The 17,840-nt window shown below is 51.7% G+C and overlaps 2 protein-coding genes across 11 annotated transcripts; one reads left to right on the top strand and one right to left on the bottom strand.

Moving 5' to 3' along the window:
- Nucleotides 1–652: 652 nt before the first annotated feature.
- BCL2L12 (BCL2 like 12) lies at nucleotides 653–11,888 on the bottom strand. Of its 6 annotated transcripts, none has more exons than XM_049703779.1 (7): nucleotides 11,645–11,779; nucleotides 10,852–10,966; nucleotides 10,494–10,636; nucleotides 9,339–9,425; nucleotides 9,160–9,251; nucleotides 8,046–8,333; nucleotides 653–718 (listed from the first exon to the last, which is right to left on the bottom strand). In XM_049703779.1, exons 2-7 carry the CDS (start codon nucleotides 10,956–10,958, stop codon nucleotides 668–670), a joined length of 768 nt encoding a protein of 255 aa, XP_049559736.1. In that variant the 5' UTR covers nucleotides 10,959–10,966; nucleotides 11,645–11,779; the 3' UTR covers nucleotides 653–667. The 6 variants fall into 6 exon arrangements, with proteins under 6 accessions (XP_049559736.1, XP_033273115.1, XP_004286225.1 ...); XM_033417224.2 differs by lacking the exons at nucleotides 653–718; nucleotides 11,645–11,779 and adding exons at nucleotides 5,984–6,195; nucleotides 11,870–11,888; XM_004286177.4 differs by lacking the exon at nucleotides 653–718 and adding an exon at nucleotides 5,984–6,195 and having other exon boundaries at nucleotides 11,645–11,775.
- On the top strand, nucleotides 11,861–17,252 carry IRF3 (interferon regulatory factor 3). 5 transcript variants are annotated; one of them, XM_012539243.3, is made up of 8 exons: nucleotides 11,861–12,005; nucleotides 12,834–13,006; nucleotides 13,849–14,020; nucleotides 14,107–14,177; nucleotides 14,815–15,001; nucleotides 15,121–15,501; nucleotides 16,392–16,507; nucleotides 17,017–17,252. In XM_012539243.3, the coding sequence occupies exons 2-8, from the start codon at nucleotides 12,842–12,844 to the stop codon at nucleotides 17,182–17,184; spliced, it is 1,260 nt and encodes a 419-aa protein (XP_012394697.1). In that variant the 5' UTR covers nucleotides 11,861–12,005; nucleotides 12,834–12,841; the 3' UTR covers nucleotides 17,185–17,252. The 5 variants fall into 5 exon arrangements, with proteins under 5 accessions (XP_012394697.1, XP_004286221.1, XP_033273100.1 ...); XM_004286173.4 differs by having other exon boundaries at nucleotides 11,861–12,071; XM_033417209.2 differs by having other exon boundaries at nucleotides 11,861–12,075.
- The last annotated feature ends 588 nt before the right edge of the window (nucleotides 17,253–17,840 follow it).

The raw sequence follows: 17,840 nt of genomic DNA, 5'->3' as shown, positions 1-17,840 counted from the left end.
CCCAGTTTGGCGTGCCGAACCCCGCCCCCATAAGTCGACCGGGATGGGAAAGACTGCCTGTCTGTCGCAAGAAGTACGACTGATGATTGGGCAAAATCTACCGGGAGTTCCCGCCCCTACTCCCCCAGCACCGCCTCAAAGCTTCCCGGCGGACCCCGCGCTAAGCGGACATCTTGAAATAGAGCTGTCTATCACCAAAATGACCCGCCTCTTCATAGCTGCTATTGGTTTATCAAATCTGTGACGTCACGAGGCCTTTGGCCAGCCTCCGCCAAGCGGCCGGCCTCAAGGAGAACATGGCGATTGGCCCACGAGAAAAGAAGGCAGGGCTTTAGGCTCCAGCGATTGGCTCAAACGAACTGTCACTCATCATCCGTTCGGCGGCTTCTCATAGTCTGTGGGAAATCCAGGAGGAATAAGGGAGCTCGTGCCCATTTTCCTGAGGGAAAAATGAAGCAATGAGAGGCCCAAAGAGAGGGAGGTCATGTCCGGGATCCCGAAGCAAGTCAGGAATAGGACTCAGGCGTCGAGGCATTGAACCCCTAACCCTCTACTTAATTGTTCCAAATTTTTTAAACCCAGTGACTCCATTCAAGCCACTTGGCCTTTGCCAAATCCCACCCTTGCCGGGAACACCCACCCGCTTCGTCTGGCCAACTCCTATACGTCAGTTAGGGCACAGCTTAGCCGCCACCTCCTCCAGGAAGCTTTCCTGGACCTGCAGAAAAAGTTACTAGTTGAATGAAGATAAATGCAACTTGTGGAATGTATCCGTCACCCAGAAAGTTCCTTCACGACTCTTTCTAGTCAACACCTCCCCCACCCAACCCCAGAAGCAAATCACTTTCTGTTTTGTGTCACTATAGTGCAGCTTTTCCGTTTCTAAAATTTCGTATAAATGGAATTATACAGTATGTGCTCTTTTGTGTCTGTCCCTCACCATAATGTTTTTGAGATTCGTTCATGTCGAATATAATGGTTGTCCAATCCTTTTTACTGCTGAGGAGTATTCCATTGTATGGATGGATCACATTTTCCTGTTGATGGACATCTGGGTGGTTTTCATAGGTCTGGTATGAATAAAGTGGCTATGAACGATCATGTCCGGGTCCTTCTGTGGACGTACACTTTCACTTCCCTTGGGTAAACCTAGGAGCACATGGCTGGGTCATAGGCTAGGTGTATGGGTTTTTTGTTTTGTTTTGTTTTTGTTTGTTTGGTTTTTTGGCTGCGCCATGCGGCATGCAGGATCTTACTTCCCCGACTAGGGATCAAACCCATGGCCCCCGCAGTGGAGGCACCGAGTCTAAACCACTGGACCGCCAGGGAAGTCCCCTAGGTGTATGTTTGTAAGAAACTGCTCGAAGGTTTCCCATGGTGTTCTACCATTTTGCATTCCTATCAGTGATGCAAGAGAGTTCTAGTGCTCCACATCCCCTCCAGCACGTCATAAAATCAGTCTAGGGGCTTCTCTGGTGGCGCAGTGGTTGAGAGTCCGCCTGCCCATGCAGGGGACACGGGTTCGTGCCCCGGTCCAGGAAGATCCCACATGCCGCGGAGTGGCTGGGCCCGTGAGCCATGGCCGCTGGGCCTGCGCGTCCGGAGCCTGTGCTCTGCAACGGGAGAGGCCGCATCAGTGAGAGGCCCGCGTACCGAAAAAAAAAAAAAAAAAATCAGTCTATAATTTTAATGACTCTTGTAGGTATTAAGAGATTATCTCCTGGTTGTGACTTGCATTGCCCTGATGGCCAGTGTTGTTCAGCATCGTTTCATGTGCTTATTGGCCATTTCTATATTTTGTTTTGTCAAGTGTCTGCTCAAGTCTTTTGTGTATTTTTACAAACAGTGTTGTTTTCTTATTCACAAATCATAAACGTTCTTTATAGATTCTGGATACAGGTCTCTGTCAGGTATATCTACTTTTTTTTTCCCCCTTAATTTATGTATCTTATTTTTGGCTGCTTTGGGTCGTTGCTACAGCACGAGGGCTTTCTTTTTAGTTGTGGCGAGTGGGGGCCACTCTTCACTGTGGTGCGCGGGCCTCTCACTGCGGTGGACTCTTCTTGCGGAGCACTGCCTCCAGGCACGTGGGCTCAGCAGTTGTGGCGCAGGGGCTTAGTTGCTCCACGGAACTTGGGATCTTCCTGGACCAGGGCTCGAACCTGTGTGCCCTGCCTTGGCAGACGGATTCCCGACCACTGTGCCACCAGGGAAGCCTGGTATATCTACTTTAAATTTTTCTCCCAATCGGTGACCTGTCTTTTCATTTTCTTAACGTTGCCTTTGAAAAGCAGAGAGTTTTTCGTTTTGATGAATTCCAATTAATTGGTTATCTGAGCCCAGGTCTTGACCCTACATTGTATGTTGCATGGATCTTTTTTTTTTTTCCTTTTCTATTTCTCCAAATGTTTCAGCAGGGTGTTTGTTTCCTTTTACCTTTTTTTTCTTTTTCTGATTTCCAAGCATTTTAACCCAATTACTTTTGCTCTGTGTTGCTATGAAGAACAAAAAATTGTAACAAACTCTCTACAACACTAGGAAATAACCTAATGTCATTGGGTACAGAGTACAGGGGAGAAGTCTGAGCTGGAGGCAAAACTGGGGGAGTCGTCAGAGTCAAATTCTGCGTTTTCCAAGATGGCAGCCACATGGGACAACTGAGCAATGGACCATGGCAAGTCTCAACTGAGATTTGCTACGGCTGTAAAACACACACCAGATTTTGAAGACTTCACGTAAAAAAAAGAATCTATAATATATCATTAATATTTTTTATATTGATTACATGTTGAAATGATTCTATTTTGGATAAATGGGGTAAATAAAAATTATTGTTAAAATTAATTTACCTGTTACTTTTTACTTTGCTTTAATGGGGCTACTAGTGTATTCTAAATAACACATGTGGTTCATATTATATTTCTATTGGCCAGTGCTGCACTAGGTCACGGAATGGACAAGATTACCGGGGAGTTGGTGTGATTAGAAGTGTGGTTAGAGGGACTCCCCTGGCAGTCCAGTGGTAAAGAATCTGCCTTCCAATGCAGGGGATGCAGGTTCGATCCCTGGTTGGGGAACTAAAATCCCACATGCTGCGGGGCAACTAAGCCCGCGCGCCTCAACTAGAGAGCCCACATGCCACAAAACTACAGAGCCCACGCTCTCTGGAGCCTGCGTGCCACACCTACAGAGAGAAAACACACACGCTGCAACTAGAGAGAAGCCCGCGCACCGCAATGAAGATCCCGCATGCTACAACTAAGACCCAATGCAGCCAAAAATTAAAAAAAATAAAATTAAAAAAAAGAAGTGTGGCTAGAAGACCTGAGTCAAACTGGAGAGTCAAGTGTCCACGAGCTGTGATGGTAGAAACTTACATCTCTTGCTAAACTGGAACTCGGTCCTTCCTTCAACTGAGAATTTGGGCAACACATCAAAATAGGATTAGTTCCTGTGCCTGGTTCCGCAATATAAATCACAGAAATTTGCATGTCACATGACAGTTGCTGTAGATACTCCTGTGGTCAGCAGGATTCTAAGATGGCCCTCATGATCTCTGCCTCCTGGTGTTACATACCAAGGAGTAGGTTGGGTTATATGACAAAGGAGATGGATGTCACTCCCTTGATTAGGTGACCTTATATGGCAAGGGTGAAGGGAGTTTTTGGATGACATTAAGGCTTCAAATTGGTTAGTTCTTTTAATTAATTAATTTATTTATTTATTTAGCTGTGCCGGGTCTTGGTTGCAGCATTCGGGATCTAGTTCCCTGACCAGGGATCGAACCTGAGCCCCCTGCACTGGGAGAGCAGAGTCTTAACCGCTGGACCACCCGAGAAGTCCCTCAAATTGGTTAATTTTAAATTCATCAAAAGGGAGATTTTCCTGGGTGGGCCTGACTTAATCAGGTGAGGCCACAGATTGTCCTGCTAAAACCACATGCACTGGGAAGAGGCCCCCGAGCCTCAGATGAGATTGAAGCTGAAACCTTGATAGCAGCATGTGACCATCCTGAGCCAAGCACCCCACTAAGCTGCACCCGTGCCCCTGACCCAGAGAAACTGAGATTAGTGTGTTATTATAAGCCACGAAATATATATGACTTGTTACGGTAATAACTAATCTGCCTCCAAATGTCATTCCTGTTCTATTTAGAAATCATGGTTATGAGACCCACCCTAGGTGTTTTTAATGAATGTGTTAATGAGGAGGCATGCCTATTATTTATTTTTTTATTTTTAATTTATTTAATTTATTTTTGGCTGCATTGGGTCTTCATTGCGGTGTGTGGGCTTATTATTGCAGTAGCTTCTCTTGTTGTGGAGCACGGGCTCTAGGCACACAGGCTTCAGTAGTTGTGGCACGCAGGCTCTAGTGCGCAGGCTCAATAGTTGTGGCGCACGGGCTTAGTTGCTCCGCGGCATGTGGGATCTTCCCAGAAAAGGGCCCAAACCCGTGTCCCCTGCATTGGCAGACGGACTCTTAACCACTGCGCCACCAAGCCCGGCATGCGTATTATTAGGCCACTAATTTTTATATTAATCTTGAACGCTTTGGGACTTCCCTGGTGGCGCAGTGGTTAAGAGGCCGCACTCCCAATGCAGGGGCCTGGCTTTGATCCCTGGTCAGGGAAAGAGATCTCAGATGCATGCCGCAACCAGGAGTTCGCATGCCACAACTAAGGGGCCTGTGTGCCGCAACTAAGGAGCCCGCCTGCCACAACTACAGACCCGGCGCAACCAAATAAAATAAATATTTTTTAAAAAATCTTGAAAGCTTTATTTCCACATACACTCGAATCTTATTATTTGTGCTAGTTACATCCTTTAAAGCTTTATTTCCACATACACTCGAATCTTATTATTTGTGCTAGTTATATCCTTACATCGCTGTGAACACTGAACTGGCAAACACCAAGCCATTGATCCTGGGGAAGATACAGGGTCAAGCTCCCACGAGCATCTTGTCACAACACTTTTGCCAACCCATCAACATATAATCAGGTTTTCTGGGTGTTTTCTGTTTAAAGACACGTTATTTAATATAGAGTTGGTCCATTCACAGTGATCTCACAGCCAACAGCAGTGCAACAAAAATTATCTACAACGAAGCTTGTCTAATTGAGGCACATCGCAGCCTTCGTGCACTTATAGGAACGCTAGCCAGCACTCCAGCACTATGCTTGGGGCTCTTTCAAACAGAGAAATCACCACAAAAAAGCACAGAAATGTGAAAAATGTGGCACTAAATAGATTGCAGAAAGGACGCTTGTATACAGCGTGAGAGCTGAGACAAGAAGGCGCAGTTGCCTCGCCTGATCTGAGCTGAAAGGTGCCCATCGAGCGAGTCAGATCCTTTGCTGCTCTGAACACAAGCACGCCTGCCAACAACTGCGAAAGCACGTGAGTATTAGTTTGTGGACTACAAATAAATGTTTGCGAGTAGGCGAATTCGAAAAATACAGGATCCGCGAATACTGAGGCTCGACTGTAATTGGCTTCCTTTGTGATCCTGTGCGTTTCATTTTAGGCATTTACAAACATAATTCGGTGAAGGAGGTGATAGCCCCAAAAAGGTGACAAATTTCTGGCGAACAGGCAGATGAGGAGAAACCAGCAAAAAAGGCTCAGAAGGAGCTGTGTGAAGAGAAAAATGAGAAGAAGGTGGTGTTCTGGATGTCTTGTGAAGAAAGGTCATAGCTTTCTTCTGGAAATAGCTAGAAAGACTCCAGGACTATCAACACAGGATTAGCTGGAATAAATAAATCATGCAATAGGGGAAAAATATAATTAGCTGGAATCATATTTACAGGTATCCTCAAATATGCTGTATATTTAGGTGACAGGTGCTTTAGGTGCCCCAAATAAATATTTCTAGAATGAATGAATTGGTTCTTTCCTCAATTTATAAACCAGAGAGGTCTCCAAACCAAATCTCCTCTACGTAGAACTTTAGTTCTTGAGTGAAAGGACAAATCATTAAATACTTTAAAAAGTTTTTAATGTCAAAACATTTTAAACTTTTTTTTTTTGGCAAAAACAGAGAGGGTGGGCACCACCCCACAGCCCTGAGTGGAATAGGAAGGCTTGGAAAAAGAGTGCAGGGACATGAGGTCCAATCTTGTAGCAGCTTCTGAGGAAAGGCTCAGTCCAGGGGTAAGTTCAAGTCCACAGGTGAAACTGCCAGGATGCCCCCCTGGAAGGGAAAAGTGGCAGAGCCCCATGAGCAGAGAGGCGTCCTCCACTCACAGCAGCATCCACACCAGCCCAGTGAGAGCAGAGACAGGGAAGGCAAGGAACCAGAGAGGGGGAGGGGAAAGAGACCCAGAGAGAGGTGGACAGGGATGAGGGATGGAGACCCCAAGAAAGGCTCAGAGACTTGGGGTGGATGGGAACAGAGTCCTAGAAGGGGCGGGGGGAGACAGAGCCCCAGAGGGGGTGGACAGAGACTCAAAGAAGGGGAACAAACAGGGTCCTGGAGCTTTAATGATAAAGAGCCCTGGCTTTGTGTTAAAGCCCTAACTCCAATCCCCCACCCTGCATAAGGGACTTTCCCTCAGTCTCCATAAAACCAGGATAATAATCGAATCCTGTAAGGTTGTTGTGGGGTTTCAATGGGATCATTCCACTAAAGTTCTTGGCTGAGTACCTGGCCAAGCTTACCTGTTATCATTCCTTAACAAATAAAATGATTTTACAAATAAACCAGCTTCTGCTCTGAGCTACAGACACTAATATCGACTGTCCCGCATATGTTGCTTTGAGGTCTCAGGGGTCTCTCTCCCTTAACTGGACCACCTCCAATCACCTCTGCCTCTTCCCCAAACCTGCTCCCCACCTTCGCCTCCACTCTGCTCTTTCTGGTTCCAGAGGACATCAGATGTAGCCCTGCAGCTGCTCAGGCCAGCATCTTTGGCATCATCCTTGACTCCCGTCTCCCATCCACTCCATGAGCAAAATCTGTCAGGTCTACCTCCAAATTAAATCCAGAATTCTCTACTACCCCGACCCTGGTCTGATCCACCCTAACCTTCTCCCTGGACCAGCCCAGTCACCCCCTTGGGTCTTTGCCCCCTACAGTATTCTCCATACGGCCGCCAGAGGGCACCTGTGACCACCCAAGACAGCTCGCATCCGTCTACTCTGAGCCCTCCTAGGACTCCTGGCTCACTGAGTCAAAGTGCAAGTTCTTACCTTGACCACAAGGCCTAAAGCCTTGCATGATCTGGCCGCCCCTCCTGCTTTCATCTCCCACCCTCTCCCCCTCACTCACACTGCTCCAGCCCTACTGGCTGTCTCTCTGCTCCTCAAACGCACCTAGCCAGCTCCTGCCAGTCTATGAAGCAATGCTTACATTCTGAGAGCCTGGCAGTGATGAGGCAGGTAAGTGAGATGGTGCCCATTGAGCGGCGTGAGATTGGTATTCAGGGAGACGGGGACAGTTGCCTAGGTCACACAGCCAGTACAAAGGAGCTTAATCCAGCTCTGAGCCCAGCACTGGATTTAAAGCGGTGAGCAAGCAAGGTAAGGGGATGGTGTGGAGGTGGCTGCGATTTTAAATGGGGATCAGGGAGGGGCCCGCTGAGAGTGATACCTGAGCAGAGCGGCAGAGGAAGCAAGGCACGGGGATACCAGGCAAAGGGCATTCCCGCAGGCAGTGCTGCACAGGCAGACAGTCACCAGATACTCACATAAATGTCAAGTACTTACAAGGATGATCCCATTTTAATCCTCACAATAACCCTTTGAGGTAGGTGTACAATTCTCCTCCCTTTACGGATGAAGAAGCTTGTTTCTAGCTCATAAGTGTTAGTGTATACCAGAGTGGTTTAAGCTGGGCATAGCATCTGCACTGATCACTACAGTGCCTCGTGTACATTAGGTGCTCAATAAACACAGAACGGATGAATGGTGGAGCTGGGAGAACACCCGTGATGTCTGAAAGGAAGCCTATGAGCCTCCCCGCCCACTCCCCCCCAATACACACACATACAATTACAATTACAGTTAGGTAAAGGGAAGCCCAGAGAGGCTTTAGCGGCTCACCCAGCCCCCGTGGGCCTGGATCCAGGGCGCAAAGCTGTGCACGTGCTCTACGCTGAGACCGGCCAGGGTGCCCCCCAGCCTGGCCACGCGCCGGCTCAGCTCCATGGCCAGGGCCAGGCGGGCCAGAGGCTCCGGGGAAGGCGGTGGGGGCCCGGGGCACGGCAGCGAGGGGCGTGCTTGGCTTGGGCGAGGGTTGCCCTCCCGGCTAGAGAAGAGCTCCACTAGGCGGCTGAAGGAACCAGCGGAGAGGCGGGCCAGCTTGCGCCGCAGGGCGGGGTCTGAGGCCAGCTGTAGGGCGGGGAGGAAGAGGCAGGGTCTGCCTCAGTCACACCCTCGTAGCCAGCCAATGGGAGGCTGGGAGGCGTGGCTTCAAGAGCTCTAGATATAACTGACGCCCTAAGCCACGCCCCTATCCAGCACATCTGCCAATCACAAACGAGACTATAAGATCTCGGCCAAACTACTCACAGCAAGATGGCCTAGAACCGGAGAAGCCAAGCCACGCCCCTGACAAGGCCTCGACAGCCAATCAGGACCAAGCCCTGTATTAGCTGTGTTCTAGCATGCTAACATTCTAGCCACGCCCCTGTGGGCTTCCCCGAAGGCCAAGCCTGTGACGGCAACCTTGCCTTCTACCAGACAATGAATATTATAAGGCCATACACTTTGCCCAAGCTCCTGACCCAACCTGATTCCAGGACAGAGTCACAAGCCACACTCCCTCCGGCAGTCCATTTCCCCCATGTTCTAAGCAACGTCCCTATATAGTCAATCAGGGCTTCAGATTTTAGACAGCTGTCTTCAAGCTACCCCCTCCTCCCTTTCCCATCACCAGACATTCCCTTACCGACTCACCTCCTCCAATCTCCTTCCTAGAACAGTTTCTGGTGGCCACACCCCTCTGCCTTCATGCCACGCCCCTTTGACGATCAAAGAAGTCACTAATTTAAAGTATTGCCCTGGCTTACCTGTCACTCACCCCTTCACTGAAGCCTTGTCCCACCTTCTCCCCACCTGACCATCCAATGAGAATGCAGATCCAGCTTCAGGTCCCAGTGCGGAACCATGCCGCAACTCCTATCCTAGCTAAGGGATGGAACAGACCACCCATCACCTTCTGGTTGATGACTTCTGCCTCTTCCTCCAGCAAGGCCACCAGCTTTCGCAGCAGGGCTTCCTTCTCTGTGGGTACGTGACCCTGTAATTCTGGGGGGCAGAAGAGAATTTGGCTGGGGGCAGAACCCTGGCGACCCTTCTACCCTCATCCTTCTCCAGGGCCCTTCTGCACCTCACCTGGGCTAGGTGGGGATTTCAGTTGCTCTTGGACCAGCTGTTCCAGCCGCTGGGCCACCAGGGCATAGAAATCTGGAGTAGCTGGGCCTGGGATGAAAAGAGCCAATGATGGGACTTCAGGACATGAAGAACTTAGGGATTCTCTCCTCCCAACCATCTTGCCAGGTAGCAATGATTTCCATTTCAGAATGGGATAAATTGAGGCCCAGTGAGCAAACTTGGTAAAAGACCCTTTTACTTTTCCCCAAATTGGACTTCGAAGGTTTGAGCCGAACTGGACCTTGAAGATTATCCCATCTAAGGAAGGCAAACACATGGCACTCCAGCTATTACCACTCTATCTCTTGCCCATTTCAGGCAACAACTCATCACAGAACTCTTCTCCCCAGCTGTGAAATCCTCTCCAAGTGAGCACTCCCAGTAGCCATTGCTTGTCTACCCAGGATCACATATGAGAAGAAACCTACTGGTCACTCTTGATCAAGTCCAGTATCCACCCCCCCCATTCCTACTTTGCTACTGGAGAAAAGGACTTATGTAACCAAAACAGCCAGGGAATTGTGACTGGAAATCAGGTTTCCTGCCTCCCTATTGGGGGTACTGGTGGCTACAAAAGTCTTAGGGGCAAGGAAGCATGTGTAGAAAGAGAGATAACAAATAGAAAGGCACTAAAACGAAGTGAGAGAGTGGCATGGACATATATACACTACCAAATGTAAAATCGATAGCTATTGGGAAGCAGCCGCATAGCACAGGGAGATCAGCTCGGTGCTTTGTGTCCACCTAGAGGGGTGGGATAGGGAGGGTGGGAGGGAGACGCAAGAGGGAGGGGATATGGGGATATATGTATATGTATAGCTGATTCACTTTGTTATACAGCAGAAACTAACACACCATTGTAAAGCAATTGTACTCCAATAAAGATGTTAAAAAAAAAAAAAGGAAAGAAAGAAAGAAAGGCACCCAAAGCCCTCCTGAAGCCTGCTCACAGAACTGACAGATAGTAAACCAACTGGGGGTCGGGGGTGAGGGTAGGGGCTGGAGATCCCCCACAGCTACCCCCTTAGCTGAGTGGTCCTGAACTAGTTTCTTATCCTCTCTATGCTTTAAGAATCAAAGCTGCCAGTTCTTGGGTGATCGAGGGAAATCTCTTACCAGGCTCTGAACCATAGCATGGCCGGAGGGGCAGGGAGCAAGGCCGAGGGGACTCAGGGGGAACTGCTCCTCGCCCCAGGGAGCAGGGAAGACATCTTCGAAGGCGGCTCAGGAAGTCTGTTGGCTCCTCTTGGGCAGGGCTCCTGGGGAAGGGGACCTCAGAGAGTGACCCCAAAGGCCCTTTGCAAGCAGTCCCTTTGTCCTCCCACTGAGGGCCTTTCCCTGCAACCCCCAGGACAAGGAGTGGAGCCAGATATAAAGAGGGGGGGAAAGGAGACAGACTGAGTCCAGGAGCAAGAGTTGGAGAGGGGCCCAGCTCAAATGCCGTTCCCTGAGGGAGGAGGGCAACTCCTCTTACCTGGGTGGGGTCGGAATGGGAGACCCCGCAGCCTCACCCCTACTTAGGAAGGCAGCTAGGACCCTCAGCGTGTCCTCTCGGAGCCCCAGTTCTTCCGAGCCTGCCATGGGGGCACCTGTGAGAGAGGGAGCTGGAGGATGGGCTCCAGGGTTCAGCGGGAAGTAGAGGCTGGGGACCCAAATTCCTAGTCCCCGAATGAGGAGGGGGCCAGGACTTGTGAGTCCCCAAAGAGGGAAGGGGCTGAGGGTCTACATTCCCAGGTCCTTTACGGGAGTTGGGGGTCTGGGGGCCCAGACGCTTAAGTCTCCAGATGGAGAAGAGGGATGAGAAGGAAGACACCTTGATCCTGGGAGAGGAGAAGGCTAGGGATCCGGATTCTTGGGTCTAAGGGAGGAGGGGCTGGGGGCCTGGACTCTTGAGTTTTCGGAGAAGGGGGCTGGGGGTGTGAACTCTTGAGGCTAAGAGAGAAGGGGGCGGGGCCCTCAGACTTCTGAGTCCCCGAGGGAGAAGGGGGCTTGGGGACTTCTTGATTCTGAAGGTATATGCCAAGCTGCTCACGTCCGTAGAGGGTCGAGAACTACCAATCCCAGCAGGTTTCATAGCAAACATTCCCCTCCCTCCGTTACTGGTTCGCCTCGCAGCCTGCTGGGAGGTGTAGTTCCATTCTCTGAGGCTAGCGTTTGGGAGACCTAGGACACTCGGATGTCGGAGAAGCGGGACTGAGTTGCCCCCTCCTGGATCCCGGCTCCCTCTTCTTTCCTCCTCACCTAGCCCTCGCTAACGTCCCGCTCACCTGGTCCCGGGCCCCGCCGCCGCCACCTCCTCCACTGAACTTGTATACACTTTCTTTTCTTAGTTCAACTTTCCCGCGCCTGCGCACTGGGCCGGGTTGGTGACGACCCAAACATAGAGGGGAGGAGCGTTGGGTCCCGCCTAATTTGCATGTGACGTTCCCAGCATGCCCGCGGTCGGAAGGCCTAAAAAGGGCATGGGATTGGGGGGCGACGCCCGCGCTTACCGAGCAGCCTCTTTGGTTTTGGAGTCACCAATACGACTGTGAAGTCGTTTTTATTTCAGGAAATCGATAGAAAAGGAAGCCCCACCTCTAAAGCTCAGCCGACCGGAAGTGGGGTGTGCAGCTGAGAGTTCGAGAGGTACGAAACCCCCAAAACAGACGTGGTTGGAGCACTCTGCGCGCCCCGACCCACCACATAGGAAACGTAGGTAACTGCGGAGTAGGTGGCGTCCAGAGGTGAGGAATCGGAGAAAGGATGGGTCTACACTGACAGTGGAGAAGGGCGGTTGTGTAGTCTGGGGGAAAGTGAAGCAAGAAAGAAAAAAGTGAAGCAATGACTGGCGCCGAGATCGGCTGTAAAACAAACGTAGAAGTAGCGGAGAGGAGGCGTCTACACTGGGGGATCTAGGGGAGAGATGGACGGACTGTAAGAATAGGAGGCAGTCCACTCTAGAAAGTGGGGACGTGCCCTGGAGGAGGGAGGCTGTCTGTTTGGGAGGGATTGTGGTTGGTCCTCGGTGGGAATGGGTGAGGGGATCATCGGGACGGGGTGGAACTGTGAAAGGGGGTCTACCGTGGGGTAACTGCGGGAGGTAGCGGTCTACAGGTCACTAGCTTCTGTATTGCAATAACTAGAGGGAGGGCTCTACCCTGGAAGTGGGAGTACCTGCCTTGGGTGATGGGGGAAGAACGGGCTTTCAATGGAAGAGGGAAGGTGTACACCGGCGCAATTGAGGGAGGTAGAGGTATCTACCTACACAGAAGAAGCTGGGGAAAGGAGAGGAGGGAGTTCTCGCTGAATTAGAAAGCCTCGCTGGAGGATGGGAGAAGGTCTCCTGTTTGTACCCCAGTAAACTATAGGTGAGAGACCTGCGCCGTGGCACGTGACGGAGGTCTGGGTGCGGAACCCCTGCACGGGGTGGGCCTGGGAGGCCGCCTGTACCTAGGACCTGTTCTCTGCGCGCAGGCCGGACCATGGGAACACAAAAGCCTCGCATCCTGCCCTGGCTGGTATCTCAGCTGGACCAGGGGCAGTTGGAGGGCGTGGCCTGGCTGGATGAGAGCCGCACGCGCTTCCGCATCCCTTGGAAGCACGGCTTGCGGCAGGATGCCCAGCTGGAGGACTTCGGCATTTTCCAGGTGCGGGCGCGCCGGGCGGGGTGGACTCCGAGGGGGCGGAGGTGCACTCCCAGGGGGCGGGGCCGAGAAGGCGGGATTAGCAAGCATGGAGAGGCCTGCTCTCATTCTGACAGACTGAGGTGGGTGGAGTTAGAACGGGAAGGGGTTTAGTTAGTAGGATCCCCGAACTGGTGTCGGAGAGCAGTCAGGATTAGAGCTGCCAGGTTCCGGTAACGGAATCGGGAAAGTGAAGGAAATGCATCCTGGGGAGTTCGGGGCCTCCGGGGTGAGGCTCTTGGTTGTAGAATTTCTGGGGGCCGGTCTTGGAATATTAGAGGCGAGACTCGGCCCTGAAGCTGAGGTTTCTTACCACCAAATTAGGATACACCGGTGGTGGTAAGCCGAGTTAGAGTGCGAGGGGGCGGGGTTATTATTATAATAATTAATAATATAATAATATATAATAATATATAATATTATATATTATATAATATATATAATATATATAATATAATATTATATATTATATAATATATATAATATATAATATATAATATAATATATATAATATATAATAATATAATTATTATTATTATTATTACAGAGGGTGTCCTGGGGCAGGTTGGTGGCAGAGTTAGACACTCATTAGGACCTGGAAGGCTGGCTTAGAAAGCAAAGGTTTTTGAAGGGTGGTGGTAGGGGGATTCGGGGCGCAGAGAATCTGAGAGTTTGGGGATGGAACCTTGCCAAGTTAGAACGTGTCGGGGGGAGGACGGTGTTAGGACAAGAGGAGACAGGGTTGGGACCCCTGGGGCAAGGTCTAAGTCATCCTCTCCACTATCTTGGTACCACTGGTCCCCTAGGCCTGGGCTGAGGCCAGTGGTGCTTACACTCCTGGGAAGGATAAGCCGGACCTGCCCACCTGGAAGAGGAATTTCCGGTCCGCCCTGAACCGGAAGGAAGCGTTGCGTTTAGCAGAGGACCACAGCAAGGACCCCCACAACCCGCACAAGATCTATGAGTTTGTGACCTCAGGTGTGCTGCAAGTGAGGCTTCACTTAGAGGGATGGGATTTCGACTGTCCCTAGCGCCCCCACTCCACTTCCCACCTTTCTCCACAGGAGTTGGGAACTTAGCTGAGCCAGACACCTCTCTAGACACCAATGGCAGATGCAGTACCTCTGATATCCAGGTAAGAATGCGCCCCGACCATCCTGCTCTCTGCCCCATCCCCTCTCTGCGTCCTCATGGGCCTATTCAGGCCTCATCTTCTTCCCCTGCACCATCACCCCAGGCTCCATTCTGTCCCATGCAGTCTGTCCCCAACCTGACTCAGTGCTGACCCTGGCCCCCCACACCCTGCCCACAGCCCTCCATGGCTTCCCAGCATCCTCAGGAGAAAATTCAGAGCTTTCAACAGGCATTCAAGGCCCTAATCCACCTTTCTAGAATTTAATAGCTTTCCTCCCTGTGCAGGGTTCTCTCAGCATTTTGGGAACTCAGAACCTCTCCTTGATCTTGCTGATGTCTGTGCCAGGGGAAGTCCCCTCTGAAATTCTTCCCAGCCCTCTCTGCCCGCGTCTTGCTTGCAGAGAGCCAGATCCTTGGGTGGAATTAGCTGCTCCCCTCAGGCCACTGTAGTGCCCGGCATACATCAAAGCTGTACATACTTTACTGTCTGTGCCCCAGGTTAGAAGCCCCTTGAGGGCAAAGCTCAGGTCTGTCTCCTCTCTGGGTCCCCACATCGCTGAGCACAAAGCTTGGTCCATGGGAAGTCTCCAGAAAAGGCTGTGGAAATACCTGGATCCTTTTTTTTTTTTCCTCTCCAGGAAGACATTCTGGAGAAGTTACTGAGTGACATGGACTTGGCCCCAGATGGAGGGCCCTCAAGTCTGACCATGGCCCCTGAGAACCCCCCTCAGCTCTTGCTGGGCCCCAACTTAGATGTCCCTGCTCCTTGCCCAATGCCGGGACCCCCTGAAAACCCACTGAAGCAGCTGTTGGTGAGCGGGGAAGGTGAGCGCCAGCTGTGGATGGGAGGGGTGGGAGGGGTGGGAGGGGTTAGGGCTGGGCCGCAAGCCCCCTGACGTTCCCTCATTCTCTCTCCCCTTCACATTACTGCTGCTGCTGCTCAGAGTGGGAGTTCGAGGTGACCGTCTTCTACCGGGGCTGCCAAGTCTTCCAGCAGACTGTCTTCTGCCCGGGGGGCCTGCGGCTGGTGGGATCAGAAGCAGGGGACAGGACACTGCCTGGGCAGCCAATAAGACTGCCAGACCCCGCAGCGTCCCTGACAGACAGGGGCGTGACAGACTACGTGCAGCGGGTGCTGAGCTGCCTGGGCGGGGGACTAGCTCTGTGGAGGGCTGGGCAGTGGCTCTGGGCCCAGAGGCTGGGGCACTGCCGTGTGTACTGGGCCGTGGGCGAGGAACTCCTCCCCAACAGTGGTCACAGGCCTGATGGTGAGGTGCCCAAGGACAGGGAAGGAGGCGTGTTCAACATGGGGCCCTTCATAGCAGGTGAGTGAGGTGGGGCCTTAGCTCTGCTGTGGAAACGGCAGGCAATGGTGGTTAAAAACTCTGGGGTCAGGAGGTTTGGGATCGAATTCAGACCCTGCTGCTCTGCTTGTGGTTGAACCTGTGGGGAGAAGGACTGGACTGCTCTGAACCTGTGGAGTCTAAGGACTGTCTCCTCTCTCTCACCTGCCCAGAGCTGGCAGGAGGCACAGGGCCCAGCGTACAGAAGGTGCTTCGGGGAATTAGCTGCCATAGTCGTTATCATTTATTACAATTATGGTGGAAAGACAGATGCAGGAGAAAGAAATCCTTTAGGGCTTTGCTCTCCAAACAGACCTTTCTGCAATGATGCAAATGCTCTGTATTTCCACTGCCCAATATGGTATCCACTAGCTACAAATGGCTACTGAGTACTTAGATGAGGTGAGTGCAAATGAGGAGGTGAGTTTTTTAAGTTTTATTTGATTTTAATTAGATACAATTAAAACTTGAATAGCCGTGGTGGCTAATGGCTACATATTGGACAGCATGGCCTTGAAGGGTTAAAGAGCAGTAACCACCAACCACCTTATACTCCAGAATCACTGAGCATCCTTGGGGAAGTGGACTCCCCTCCTGGGCCTGTTTCCCCATCCAAATGCTGAGGCTCCAGGAGGTGTGTGTGGAGGCCTACCTTCCAGCCCAGCCCCGATGGAAGGGAGGAGGAACATTTCAGCTTGTGCCAGAACTGGAGGGACTTTCCCCAAATCAATAACCCCCTGGTCATGGTGGCAGAGATATGTTGAGCTTTAGATCAGGGAGGAAGATGAGGATGTTACTGAGGTTTTGGGGGAGCAGGGAGGGGCAGGTAGAGGGTCTTCTTCCCATCCCTGACTAGGTTCCTGGGCCCCCAGATCTGATTGCCTTCATCGAAGGAAGCAGACGCTCACCACGCTACACCCTCTGGTTCTGCGTGGGGCAGTCATGGCCCCAGGACCAACCATGGATCAAGAGGCTCGTGATGGTCAAGGTACTGCAGCCCCAGGCTCCTGGAGCTGAGGGGTAGATCCTAAAAGGGAGGAGGTTGCTTCTGGGAACTACAACTCCCACAGTCCCCTCGGAGAAACTACAACTCCTAAGAGTCTCTGCAAGTACCAGTTCCTCCTCAGGAGCTTCTGGTGTCCCTCCCACGGCCTCACCCCCAAAGCCTATATTTGCGTTCTCCCAACCATGTGGAAGTTGGTGGACTACAAGTCCTAGCAGCCTGTGTGAGGTACTACAGCTCCCAGGAGTCCTTCTGATCACAAGCTGCTCAGCTCTAGCTTCCAGGAACCCCTCAGCAGCCTCAGCCCTAAGAACCATTTATGGTCTCCCTTGGTGGTGAATATGGGGAAAACTGTAACGCCCAGCAGCCCTGGGCCTAACGGTTCATCCTGGGTTACAGGGGCGGCTGTCGGGAATTGTAGTCTACTCAACCCATCCCCGACAGTAGACGGTGCTGGGTGTTTCCCCTGACTGTTTCTCCCCCACCTCCCTCAGGTTGTCCCCATGTGCCTCAGAGCCCTGCTAGACATGGCACGGGTAGGGGGTGCCTCCTCCCTGGAGAACACTGTGGACCTTCACATTTCTAACAGCCACCCACTCTCCCTCACCTCAGACCAGTACAAGGCCTACCTCCAGGACCTGGTCGAGGACATGGACTTCTAGGTCACTGGGGAGGCCTGAGCCCTCAACTTCCACCTCGACCAATAAACTGGCTCCGGCCATGGTCATCACTTGTCTGTCTGGTGTTCACTTTCCCTGGGCCAGCCCTGACCCAAGTTGGGGGTTATTCCTTCTTAAGGCCCGTTTATCCATCTGTGCAAGCCACTCATATCCTAGGTGCTCACTGCATAAAGGCCAGGCACTGTGCAGGGGGCAGCTGACACTCCTTACCTCTTCCCTGTGGCCCGGTGAGTTGGTGACAGTCACCCCCATTTTACAGACCAAGACACTGAGGCTTAGAGAGGAGGAAAGTCCACCAAGTAGGAAAATACAAGGCAGGTCAGAATCCAGGTCTGACTGTAAGGGTGCCACTCTTTGAGGGTGACCCTGGGGCTCACTCTGGAACGCCCGTCTTGCCTATGAACAGTTCAGGCCGACGTCCAGTAAGCACAGAGCCTTTCGCCTGCCTGTCCTGCCTGTCAGGGCCTTGGGTCCCCTCCCAACTCCTGCTAGGTGACCTCAGGCAAGTCCTTCTCCTTTCCGGGCCCTGGGCTCCCCTCCATGTGGGCCTGCGAGGGCCAGTTGTAAAGGAATTCTGAGCCTACCCCCAATCGGAACCCACCCTCCCCCCGCAGCCTGGCTGCACCCACCTCTCCTCA

This window comes from Orcinus orca, chromosome 20 (genome assembly GCF_937001465.1).
Source record: "Orcinus orca chromosome 20, mOrcOrc1.1, whole genome shotgun sequence".
In the NCBI taxonomy this organism is placed as follows: Eukaryota; Metazoa; Chordata; class Mammalia; order Artiodactyla; family Delphinidae; genus Orcinus; species Orcinus orca.
This window is presented reverse-complemented; position numbering and strand designations above follow the sequence as displayed.